Genomic DNA, 13,231 nt, shown 5'->3' on the forward strand with positions numbered 1-13,231 from the left:
GACGTCATGACCATATTATTTTTTTTCATTTTGAATATGTTAACTTGTCCAAGCAACTTCTTTGTGAATTATTTTGACGTTTCCGAGACTTTTGACGTGCATTAAGGTCTTTAGTCTTTGTAAATTTTTTAATTGTAATTTTGATATATTATCATTTTTCGTTGTTTACGATATATTTCTTTGTGCTGAGATTTTTGTTTTTGCAAGATTTCCGACACACACACATATATATAAAATATTAAGTATATGTATATATATATTATATATATATATATATACTCTATGATATATATATATATACGTATATATATATTATATATAATATATATTATATTATATATATAATTTATTATATATAATATATATGTGTGTGTGTGTGTGTGTGTAGCTACTATATGTAATGTGTAATAACGCATTTACATCTGCCTGAATGTGTAACAGAGTATGTCAATTGTAAGAAAGAGAAAGAATTTGTCAAATTTACGTGATGTCAATCCTTCGTAAAGCCCTCATTCTTAATTGCAATATTTTTTTCTTTCTCATTTCAGGTCGCTCGAATTTAGGATCAAGTGAAGGCTAGGATTGCAAAGTGTACTCCTACGATAGCGCATTGGATTTTTACGTGACATCCTGAAATATACCTACTAGACTGCTGCATCCTACCCTGGAGGAAGCATCCTATAGTTTTGACGTCACTAACTAGGCGTCCTAGCATCCTACCCCCGTGTTGACAATGGTGTTTGTGGTTCGCACCCCGACTAAATAGTTCCTATTTTCTAAGTCTGTTTTGTTTCATAACTAAGAATATTACTAACTCGCTTAAAGAATGTGACTTGAAACAAGAATGTTGTTAAGAAAATCGTTGTTTTTGAATTCTGAATTAAATTAGAATTGAGAGAGATTCGAGTGATACGAGAAATTTGAGCTGTGAAATTAACCAAATAGCAATCGTCCCTTTGTGCATTTCACTCAAGTACAAACACATATACACACACGCACAAACACACAAACAAAATTAAGTTCGATAACGCGAGATTGTGCGGCGTCTTGCACACATCGACGATCCGGGAGCCCCATTGATCCGCTCCTTGGCCCTACTTAATGTCAGCCCTGGGAGATTAAGGTCATCAAGAGAGAGATATAGAGATCCTCCGGCGGTCCCTAGAGTGTATAAATCTAAACTCGGAGTTGAGGAGAGATCTCCTGAAGGAACGGGAGGAGGAGGTGAGGTGGAGGAAGGAGAGCGGCTGCTGGAAGTCGTTCCAGGGACTCTCCCAGTTCCCGATGCTATCGAGGGTCGTTTGTCGGACCCCGGAGGTTGGCTGATATCAGCGAATGAGTGAATGGTGACATATACCGGAGTTTTGTATGTCAGAGGTTTATTTTTTATACAGTTCGTTGGGGCCTCTTCTGGAGGAGTGTGGCAGTGTTTCGTTTTCGTTTAGTTCGTCCTTGAGAGACGCTTCGTTGTTCGTTGGTGTGCAGGGGTAAAGAGAGAGAGTCCAAACAGTTTCGCTCCAAGATTTGTGAAACGGGCGAAGGACTAGAGGAGGTGGAGAAGAATGACCGCTCGGGCAAGGAACCGAAGTAGCAGCAGTAGATAGCACCAGCAGCAGCAGCGAAGTGTCTCGCACGAGTCCCTCTCGAGGTGGTCGCCGTCAGCGTCAGCAGCAGCAGCAGCAGCAGCAATTCATGCTAACAGTTATGGAAAACGTCGTCAGTCCCTCCTCGGTCGCCAACCCCTACTACTGTCTCCTCGCAGACGCCGCCGCCGCCGGTTGCTTCTCGTGTAATCACCGACATCGCCGTCGTCACCGTCTCCACCACCACCACCACTCCCACACCAACTTCCGGGCTGCGGAGGAGAGGAGACGCAGCCGCGGAGGCGGCGGCGGCGGCGACGGCGGTGGAGGAGGAGCAGCCATGCAATCGCCACCACCACCAACACAGTCAGCACCGCCTTTGCCTCGAGACGTTCCAGCAACGGGAGGGGATGGGGGCCCTGGAACAGGAGCAGGAGCAGGAGCAGTGTACATACCTCTCACATCCAAGGTGCGGCTCTGGCTAAGTAACAGCAGCAGCAGCAGCAGCCTCTGGAACCTACCAACAACCGTGACGTCCTTCAAAGCGCCTGTAAGTATCCTACTACTACGTCTCCTGCAGACAGTGGTCCTCCTGTCCCTGCTCCCCAACTCGTCCGCCTTCGCCTCGTCGTCCTTCATCACGCAGCGCCTCACGTCCTACGAGCAGTGGACGCACGAGGCGTGGCTGGAGGAGACCGGGGCCTTCGTCGTGCAGTGGACGCCCAAGGAGGAACACATAGAGTTCCGGGTGACGGCGAGAACCACTGGATACATCGGGTTCGGCCTCTCGTCCAGTCCCAGGATGGATGGCGCCGATATTGTCGTCGGGTGGTGGGTTTTTTTTTTTTTTTTTTTTTTTTTTTAGCTTTTTTTTTTTTTTTTTTTTTTTTTTTTTCATGCTCAGGTAATGGTCTGATTACATTCAAAAGTTAATTACTTTTCATTGTCATTGGCCCTTCTTTGGTATTTGCCAATAATCTGGTAATTTAATTTGCATTGTTATTAGCCCTTCTTTTATATTCGGTAATGATCTGATTACATTCTAAAGGTAATTACTTTTCATTGTTATTGGCCCTTCTTTGATATTCGGCAATAATCTGATTACATTCTAAAGGTAACTTTTCATTGTCATTGACCTTTCTTTGATATTCGGTAATAATCTGATTACATTCTAAAGGTACTTACTTTTCATTGTCATTGGCCCTTCTTTTATATTCGGTATTGATCTGATTATATTCTAAAGGTAATTCCTTTTTTATTGTAATTGGTCATTCTTTAATATCAATTAGTGATCTGATTACATTCTAAAGGTAATTACACTATTATTTTCCATTTTGATATATATATATATATATATATATATATATATATATATATATATATATATATATATATGTATATATATATATATTTTTTTTTATTTTTACAGCAAGACATAATTTTGTTATAGATAGGTTATCATTAAACAGCAACAAATAGTCTTACTTTCTGTGGATAATTTGTCCTTATAATACCTCAAATATTGGCCGGCTCTGTAATGCATGATATACTAAGCTCCAGTAAATTTAAAATGATAATGAAACACTTATTTATTATTTAAGATAAGGTGGTTAAATAGAGTCAATTAATTTGTCCATGAAGAAACCGCCTTGAAAATCGTTATTTTGAGATAACTTGTTGCTGGGGCACATTCATAAGCCAATTATTTTTTTGGCAATTTTTATTACTCATAGGTGACTGATCTTATTCAAAGGAAATGTAGCAGAAAAGGTATAATGGTTACTGATGAAGTTAGATTACAATAAGGCAGCGAAGAAACGTAATTCTACCTTGGTGGCTCAGGTGACAAATAAAAAAAATTACCGTGATTAAAACGAGTGTCGTTATTTAAACACAGGCTGGATGCATTTTATAATTTAACCGAGTTACTCCTAATAAACATTACCAGTACAGACTAAACGCCTCCACCCAAACACGAGGTGGGTCTTACGGAACTTGAAATTGCCCAGCCAAGTCTTCTTCAGTTGTTGAAGAGCGGTGTTAGGTTAAGCTACTGTCTCCTGTGAGGTCGTGAATACCAGTAGACGTTAGTTGATACGAAAAAGATTTTGTGAATCCTTGGTTAACCTGGAGCAGAAAAGAACGATGAGCAAATACTTAATACCAATGAGCAGTTATCATTATTTTGGTCTGTTTACAGTGAACTACCACGAATTAGCAAGTAGGCCTATAAAAAGTAGATTCTCATCAACCGTGCATTTGATGTCTAGGCCAGTCCCTTACGACGCTCCTGATTGGCTGTTGATAAGCCAATCACAGGGCTGGAAACTCTCGGTCTCTCTCGAGAGTTCACATAGGCAGATGTACATTTGTTCCACCTCTCCTGAAAGATGTAGACCTCAGGAGAGGTGGAACATAGATCCTACCCATGTGAACTCCATTGGCTTATCAACAGCCAATCAGGATCGTCGTAAGGGACTGGCCTAGACATCAAATGCACGGCAGATGTAAATCTACTATAGTAACTGTGGGCTACTTGTTAGGAGAAAAAAAGAAAAATATTTCAATGGAGGTCAGAGATTTCTACTAGTGCAGTTCGTGTTAGCCTTGGTATAAAAAGAGGTGAATATAGTTAGTCCCTGCTGTAGCCAAGCATAGAATAGGTTATACTTTAATCAGTGGAACTGGAGGATTCTTGAGGTGTTAAGGGCGGTTCGGATTTCGGTATATTTAAGGTATATAATGAAATTGATTTAGACCTTGTACTCAAGGATAACTTAAGTTTTTAAAAGTTGTTTCATCACTTATCCCCCTCCTAATTATGGTTTTTTTTTCTTAACGAATCACCTATTTATTTATAAATGATTTAACTTTGAACGTCCGTCGACCCTTACCAAGATATCTGGTAAACTACACAGCCCATAACGATGAATATTTTCACGAATTCTTTAATATATCCCCAGAAATCAAAGTGACCCGGAAAAAAATAAAATGCTAGTTTTACTAAATGGTCTAATGTTATATTGAGATATGCCAACTACTCGTAGCCTACTACTAGTATATTCCAGTGAATCTATTAAGTAATGTAGTAGTAGGAATTTGTCTGAATCTGATATATTTCTCTGACCTGTAAAAAGGAGGTAGAAGGTGTTGAATTGAATTGAATATAGAATTTAGGCCAAGCACTGGGACCTATTAGGTCATTCAGTACTGAAACGGAAATTTGACAGTAAAAGGTTTGAAAGGTGTAACAGGAGGAAAACCTCAAAGCAGTTGCACTATGATTCAATTGTTTAGGAGAGGGTGGAAAATAAGATGGACGACAGAGAATATGAAAGAAGGTATAGTAAAATGAACGAAAAGCGGTTGAAGCAGCTAGGGGCCGAAGGCACGCTGCAAAGAACCAACGGCATGAGGTGCACTGTAGGCACTACCACCAGTTGCCATTGACAACTCGTTCGGTTATTAGCGAAAGATACAGTAAGTAAAAATTAACTCAAAAATACTTTGAAGTTTAAAATGGTGATTTGTAACGAAAGATGCCATTATTCTTCAGCGAGCTTTGATAGGCGATTGTATGACGCCCAATTTTAACCCATTTTCCTCCCCAGGTGGGTCCACTCGGGGAAGGCTTACCTGCAAGACCGTCACGGCAAAGGTAACGAAGAGCCCTCAGTGGACGAACAACGGGACTGGATGCTGGTGGGGGGTTACGAAAACGACACCCACACCGTTCTGATTATGTCTCGGCCCTACAACACCTGCGACAAGCAAGACCACATCATATCGGTGAGTTAGAACAAATTTTGTTTATTCGAGGTGCGTTTTAGCACAGGTGTGAAGTTCTTCGTGATGTTTATGCGTAATGGATATCCAGCTCTCTTGTCTGAGATACGTTTTTTTTTTTTAAGTTCTGCTTGTCTCGCGTTTTTCAAGCACAGTAGCGCCTCAATGGTGTGATCGGTATGGTCTTGGCGTGCCACCTCGGTGGCCGCGAGTTCGATTTTCGGGCATTCCACTGAGGGGTTAGAGATGTGTATTTAGGTGATAGAAAGTTCACTCTCCCGGACGTGGTACGGTAGTCACGTAAAGCCGTTGGGTCTCGTTGCTGAATAACCACTTGGTTCCCCCACAAAAATTGGCAATGTAAAAAAAAAAAAAAAAAAAAAAGAAAAAGTACACACACACAACACACAAACAAACAATGAGCATTCAGTTACTTGTCTTTAAGATGAGTTTTTTTTCTTGTCTTTAAGATGAGTTTTTTTTTTTTTTTCCTACATCGATGTTAAGGCGTAATAGGCATCCACTGCTTGTGTTCTGAGGTGTGTTTCAGTAAGTGTTGCTTTCTTGAATCTGTTTATGCTTAATCTGCGTTACTTTTTTGTAGAATGAATCGTTATCTTCGTTGGGAGATAATTCTAGCTACACTTTATATCCAAGGAACCTTGTATTTATTTATGGGAGATCACTGTAGCTACATTATACATCTTCAAGAACACGGTGTTTTCTATGATTTGTACAGAGCAGTGTCATTATCAGACTGTTGTTTGGTCATGTCATGAGTCCATTTCCAGACTTTCTGCTCAAAATTTGATAAAATAATAGTAAAATGTTTTTGGAATTCATCGGAATATCTTGCGGAAACGTTTCCCTTGGAGCTGGTTAAATGCAAAGCGACTGCTGGTTGTATTCCTTCATTGTGCTGCTGTAGGTAGCCTCAGGACTCTTGAAATGCATTTGGATGGTTGCTCCAAACTTATTCAATGCAGGACAAACGAAACCCGAGAAGCGTTTCTGTTGCTTAAATTAATGTCTTCAATTACCCTTGGTGGCGTGCCACCTCGATGGCCGGCCGCGAGTTCGATTCTCGGCCATTCTACTGAAAGAGAGAGATGCGTTTTTCTGGAAGTAGAAGTTCACTCTCGACGTGGTTCGGAAGTCACATAAAGCCGTTGGTCCCGTTGCCGAATAACCACAAGTTCCATGCAACGTAAAATCACCATACAAACAAACAATTACCTTTGTAACGGGTAGCGATTGTCGATATAAATGGGTATGAAATCATATAAAGGCTTACAATGCGAATAAGCTAAAGTGAGGTACTTAAACTATGTTTTAGTACTACGTTGATTGATAGTAAGTTTTAGTACTACGATAGAAGTTCACTCTCGACATGGTTCGGAAGTCATGCAAAGTCGTAGGTCCCGTCGCTGAATAACCACTGGCTCCATGCAACTTAAAAACTCCATACAAACAAACTATGTTGATTGAGCAGGTAAAGTTTTGCTACATTTTTTTTAAAGCTCTTTCTTAAAAGTGTGATATCCACACTTAATTTCCGCCATTTTTAATGAAAAGCCAGATTCAGCCCTGCGAGAGTGACACATTCTGCATGTAAGAATTCACTACTACTCGCAGAAGAGTAATTTTTTAAGAATATTTATCTGTAAACACTACGATATCCACGGTTAATTTTGCCTATTTTTAATGAAAAGTCAACTTCATCCTTGTCAGTCATATATTCTGCTTGTATGAATTCCCTCTCGCTAATTACTCGCAGAAGACACTTGGTGTTATTTTTTCTTTAAATAGCTGTCTTAACACTGATATCCACAATTAATTTTGGCCATTTTTTAATTAAAACCTGAAGTTCATTCCTGTCAATAATATGTTCTTGTCAGAATTTTCTCTCTGTAACTCTCAGAAGAGTCACAATCTTGGATATGATTCAGAAAATAACGCAATAAAATTCAGGAGATCATTCATAATAGAATTTATCTCCGCAGACGATAGCGCCATATATTTCCTGACCATTCCAAGTCGGGGAAACCATTCCAGAAAATTAATTTCGGGAATTTTTTGGGAATCGAATGCACTCATTTTTTTTTCTTGTGTCCTTCCCGAATTGAGATAAAAGTTTCCAAATAAGATTGCGAAAAGGAGAGATCTTGAGAACGGAGTTCTCTTATCGAAGTAAAAAAAAAAAAAGAGATAAAAGAGAGAGAGAAGAGAGAGAGTAGAGATAGAGAGAGAGAGAGAGAGAGAGAGAGAGAGAGAGAGAGAGAGAGAGAGAGAGAGAGAGAGCCATTCACCGTCGGATATTAGGACATTAAATAAGTTTTAGAAGAAATTGAAGAAATAGAGCTTTTTTTTTCCTTGGGGAGTAAAAGACTTATTTAAAGTAGTGGGTATTTTTGGGCGTACTTTATATGCATATCCTTTTGTTTTCGCTTTCATATCCGTGCGAAAAACTGGCAGGTACACAACGGCAGAGTTTTTAAAAGTGATTTTTTTTTGTCACGTTTAAAATAACTTTTATGTAAATGTATACATCCCTTTTGTTTCACTTAGCATTGTGATGATGCGCAACGAGATATATAAATTGGGGGGTTTGTACTCTCTCTCTCTCTCTCTCTCTCTCTCTCTCTCTCTCTCTCTCTCTCTCTCTTCTCTCTCTCTCTCTCTCTCAAGACTAGCAGCAGCCAAACGCAATGAACAAAAATGTATTGAAATGTATTGAAACCATAAACAACGCCTAGAATATAATCCATTAACAAAAGTGTGAAGACTGTCACAAGAATTCTGTCCTTAGGAATTGAATGAAAAGGAAAAAATTGAAGTTTATTTTCAGTTAGTGTTTATATCAGTTGCCGGATCTTTTCGATTTTCAATCCCCCCCCCCCCCCCCCCCCCCCCCCCCCAAAAAAAAAAAAAAAAAAAAAGGGGGCCCCCCCCCCCCCCAGGAAAAAAAAAAAAAAAAGAGGAGGAACCGTATTTATCAAAAGAGGAAACGTTGAGAAAATTAAATATCACGCGGGAGTTTTAAGTTATTCTTAATGGGGCAGAAGGACCCCTTTTCCATGTTTATTGAGGACCCCCTTTCCATGTTTATTGATCCCAAAAAAAGCCGTAAATTTCGGACGCGAGCGAGGAAATAAAGTCTGGAGCCATGAAAAAAAAAATAAAATACGACTGGGGAAAAATCCCTAGCAGGGAAAAGAAACGAACCCCATTATCCCTATATATATATGTATAACATAAGGGGGGAACGTTCCCTATTTCTGAAAGTCACCCTCCTCCCCTCCCCTCATAGAAACCCATTCTCGTATGAAAAAAAAAAAATTTTGTGGAGAGATGGGCTGATGGGGGAAATGAGGGGGAGGGTTTAGGGTGGCGGAAGGGGATCGCGGGGGGGGGGGGGGGTGGGGGGTAGGTTGGAGGTTGGCCATTGTAAGAATGTCACAGGGGCCGATGTTGATGAGGGATTTTCCCCCCATTTGAGAAGAGACCTGAAACTGCACGCTAGGATCAAGGAAGCCTTCGTGCTTATGCTAGGATGGGGAAGTAGGAGGAGGAGGAGGTAGGATAAGGTTGTAGGATGGGGAGGGTAGGGTGGGGACGTATAGGTTGGGGAGGTAGGATATGTCGAGTGAAGGGTTTCATAAAGGCAGCCATCGTTAATAACAAATAAATCTCCGAATAGCCCCCCCCACCCACCCACCCCACCCCACCCCACCCCACCTCTCTCTCTCTCTCTCTCTCTCTCTCTCTCTCTCTCTCTCTCTCTTCCAATTATGTAATGGAGTTTTTTGCAACTTTTTTTTTAACCTTTTTTTACCCCTTTCCCCAATTGTTACTATGGGCAGATTAGTAGATATAATTGCCTGCAACGTCGTGTTATTAACATCATGCGCTTTTGTCCATATTTAAATTGTCTAGTTTGGCTGTGAGTTCGAAAGATTAAACGAAGCATCTCCCGACACCATCTTTTTATTTATTTTCATTGTATGTGAATTAGTGTTATATATAGAAAAAGGGCACAAATACCTATAGTAGATTCACATCAACCGTGCATTTGATGTCTGGGCCCGTCCCTTACGACGCTCCTGATTGGCTGTTGATAAGCCAATCACAGGGCTGGAAACTCAATCTCTCTCGAGAGTTCACATAGGCTGGATGTGTTCCTCCTCTTCTGAGGGATACGTCTTTCAAACGGCACGTGGTGAAAAGGGAAAAAGAATGCTTTCAGAGCTGACGATACGTACATTAGATATGACCAAGGCACTCTAGTTTAGACCTTGGAGGAGGATAACACAGCTGGTAACAGATATGGCTCCGTCCTCCCCCCCTTGAGGTTAAATGAAGCAAATCCCCTTCTTTGTCGTTAGAGGAGGAGGAGGAGGAGGAGGAGGAGAAGGAGAAGGAGGAGGAGGGAGCAGGAGGTTGAACTGGAACTGGATCTGGATCTGGAACTGGAACTTAATCAGACGTAGCCTCAGTTGTGCTGAATGAAGAAGAACAAAAGGAAAAAAAATAAAATGAGGAGGAGGAGGAGGAGGAACTGGAACTTAATCAGACGTAGCCTCAGTTGTGCAGGATGAAGTGAAGAAGACGAAGAAGAAGAAGAAGAAGAAAAGATACAATAAGGGGGAGGACGTTGTCGTACAAGTCCCCTGATGGAGATAAGTTACAGGAATAATCGTTCTGGAAGGGGTTTTGTATGTGCGGGGAACTTTTTGTCATAAATTAGCCGCTGAGGGAAATGGGATATTATGGCTCGTGTATGTGTGTGTGTGTGTATGTGTGTGTGAGTACATACGCGCGTTTGTTTTATGGGCCGAAGTAGATTGTGAATTATTGTGTCTTGTGTACGGCAGAGGAATGAAGCAGCGTCTGACGCTGTGGGACTATCCTTTTATGGAGAAGGAGGAGAAGAAGAAGAAGGCGAAAAATATGTAGAGGAAACTCTATACACATGTTTTGTCTCCCATCCGATTAGACTGACACTTCTTTAAGTGGCTGATTAAGTTTAGTGACGTGGAGAAGAATGGTTATAACACCCCGTCATTCTCTCTTGACCCTAAAGCTGAATCGTCTCTCCGAATTAAATGTTACGTAAAGGTCTTATTTCTTATTTCGTCCTTTTGTTTAGGTGCCGAACGTGGAGGTTTAGCACTCCTAAGCTCATTTTTTGAGTTCAAGTAGATTGTGGTTTGTCATTAGGTAAAGTGGAATCTCAAGTCTGACAAAACACTCAACAACGTTCGTTTTGTTGATAAGGTTGTAATTTTTATCTTAATCGCTTTAACTTCCATTTTTGTCGTTGATAAGCTTGTAATTTTTATTGTAATTAGTTTGACCTTCAATTTTTATCTTAATTAACTTTAAACTTCAATTTGATCGTTGATAAGATTGTTATTTTTATTTTATTAGCTTTAACTTCATTTTGATCGTTGATAAGATTGTAATTTTTATTTTAATTAGCTTTAACTTCAGTTTTTATCTTAATTGGCTTTAACTTCCATTTTTATCGTTGGTGAGATTGTAATTTTTATTTTGATTAGCTTAACCTTCATTAGCATCTTCAGGGTGGTTGTGTCATTGGTTGTCAGTTACAAATATGTTTAGGTATAAATAATGTCCTATAAATAATGTCCTATAATGTCCTTTAAAGTGTTTGATTTTATTTTTATAATAACAGTTCATACACACGAATATATACTCGGCTGTTCATCTAATATATCAAATGTTCAACATACAGTTGCTGCATAACGATATCTTCTCTCTCTCTCTCTCTCTCTCTCTCTCTCTCTCTCTCTCTCTCTCTCTCTCTCCAGTTCTCAATTTTGGACCATAATTTTATCAGTCCTTTATTTGAAATCCATTCCGGAGCTCGACTAGGAAAGGGGAAAAAATAATTCTAGATTTGATTCTAATATCACAATCTCTTTGTGTTGTTGTTTTTCTCCCCTCTTTATTTATGGTCCTTTCCCCTTTTCCTCAGTATTACACTTCGACTTCCTTTTCATATGGCGTAGGGAGATCGCAGTTGTAAATTTCATATTTGTTACGAGTTACCCCCCCCCCCCCCAAAAAAAAAAAAAATGCAACAGATGGCGTCCTAGCATTCGCTTAACATGAGTTGCTCCCTCTTCCCCCTCCCCCCTCCCTCTCCTCCTACCCGTTCCTGCCATCCTGACCTTCCTTTACTATGAATGGTTCCTCTCCTCACCCCCCCAACCCCTTTCCAACTCTCCTTACGTACTCCAGGAGAATCATAAATGCTTCCAAAGAAAGAGGAGAACTACTTCAGCTGTATCTAAAATCTTGGGATGCTGGAGGTGAGGTGGGGTTAGGGGGGTGGGTGAGGGATGGGGGTTGCCAGGATGAGTAGGGGCGACTTTAGAGGATTGGAGTTTTCGGGGGTTAATGTACTTTTATCCCCCCTCCCCCCCCCCCCTCTCCTTCTCTCCCTGGGGAGAACGTTAGGCCGTAACTTGGGACGCTTCTTATGACGTATACAGTGGAGACCATTTTATGGATATTATCATTCATAGTCAAAGTTTTAATAACGATTTTAAGTTTTTGTATTCCTTTATTTTCTCAAGAAACGCACTTGCGAGTGTAAAAAAAAAAAAAAAAAAAAAAAAAAAAAAAACGGACGGATTTGAAGATTGCATTTGCATTTTTCCCACTCAAACAACATTTGGAATTTAACCTCCTTTTCTGAAGTAAGTTCCCCCTTTTTGCTAAACCTTGTTTTTATATCTTCGCGTTACACGTGTCTGAATCATTTTTACTTCGAGGGCGATCCCGACGTCCATTGTCGTTTATATTCCCATAAAAGGGCGTATCTTGGACCCTTGCATATAACTATTATGGGAATTCCTCAGGGGACGTCGTCTTCTAAGTATCTGAACTGCCCTTGACGGCGAGGACGAACTTGAACGAAGGGCGGCATCTGATCCGCGTATCTTGAATCTTAAAGGTCCCCGCGCCCTCCCGGGAGCTTTCGGTTAAAGATCCTAGCGCCCTGGCCGGTGGGGTGGCTTTCGTCTTGTCGATGCCAATTGGCTACAAGGGCGTCGATATGTAATGGGATGTCCTGCCCTTCTCCCCCTCGTAAGCCAATAAGCCATTCATATGATATATACCGCCATGTCATCATCCTTCCTCTGTCTGTAAAAGTCCCGCCCGCCATGCTCGCTCACTCTGGCGTTCATAGGCGTATTTGTCCGACCAGTGTAATGTGAATGTCAGTAGAGCTATTCACTAATGCAGTCGGTTTAGGGGCGAGGATGGGATTTATTTATGTAAATAAATTTCCAATGTTCCCAGGTTTTATAATACGTAGTAGTAGGTGTAGCAGCAAGTAGTAGTAGGAGTAAGAGAGAGAGTAGAGAGAGAAAAAAGAGAAAGGGAGAGAGAGAGAGAGAGAGGAGAGAGGAGGAGTAGGAGGAAAAATGCTAAAAAAAGAAAACGTATGCGTATTATATATATATATATATATATATATATATTATATATATATTATATATATATATATATATAAATATATGTAAAAAGGTGTTTTGGCCACGAAGGAAAAAATGAAAAAAAAAGCGGAGATAGCCGAGCACTTTCGGTCTTGTTCCGACCCTTTACTAAGACTGAAAGTACTCTGCTATCTCGCTTTTTTTCTTTTTTCCTTCGTGGCAAAAACCTTTATTTATACATAGCATCACGTTTTTATATACTTCGTGATCCAAGTTATTCTATATATACTATATATATATATATATATATATATTAAATATATTATATATTTATATATACATATACATACATACATATATTATATATATATATATACTATTACTATATAT

The 13,231-nt window shown here is 40.1% G+C and overlaps 1 protein-coding gene across 1 annotated transcript in view; it reads left to right on the plus strand.

The window, feature by feature from the left end:
* The first annotated feature begins 552 nt into the window (after positions 1 to 552).
* The window catches only part of LOC135198704 (DBH-like monooxygenase protein 1), a 76,441-nt gene continuing 63,762 nt past the window's right edge, over positions 553 to 13,231 (plus strand). The window contains exons 1-2 of the mRNA XM_064226547.1: positions 553 to 2,411; positions 5,195 to 5,372. Of these exons, the coding sequence (XP_064082617.1) occupies positions 1,693 to 2,411; positions 5,195 to 5,372 (897 nt within the window). The 5' untranslated portion in view covers positions 553 to 1,692. The remainder of the gene's footprint in view (positions 2,412 to 5,194; positions 5,373 to 13,231) is intronic.

This window comes from Macrobrachium nipponense, chromosome 22 (assembly GCF_015104395.2).
Source record: "Macrobrachium nipponense isolate FS-2020 chromosome 22, ASM1510439v2, whole genome shotgun sequence".
Lineage (NCBI taxonomy): Eukaryota > Metazoa > Arthropoda > Malacostraca > Decapoda > Palaemonidae > Macrobrachium > Macrobrachium nipponense.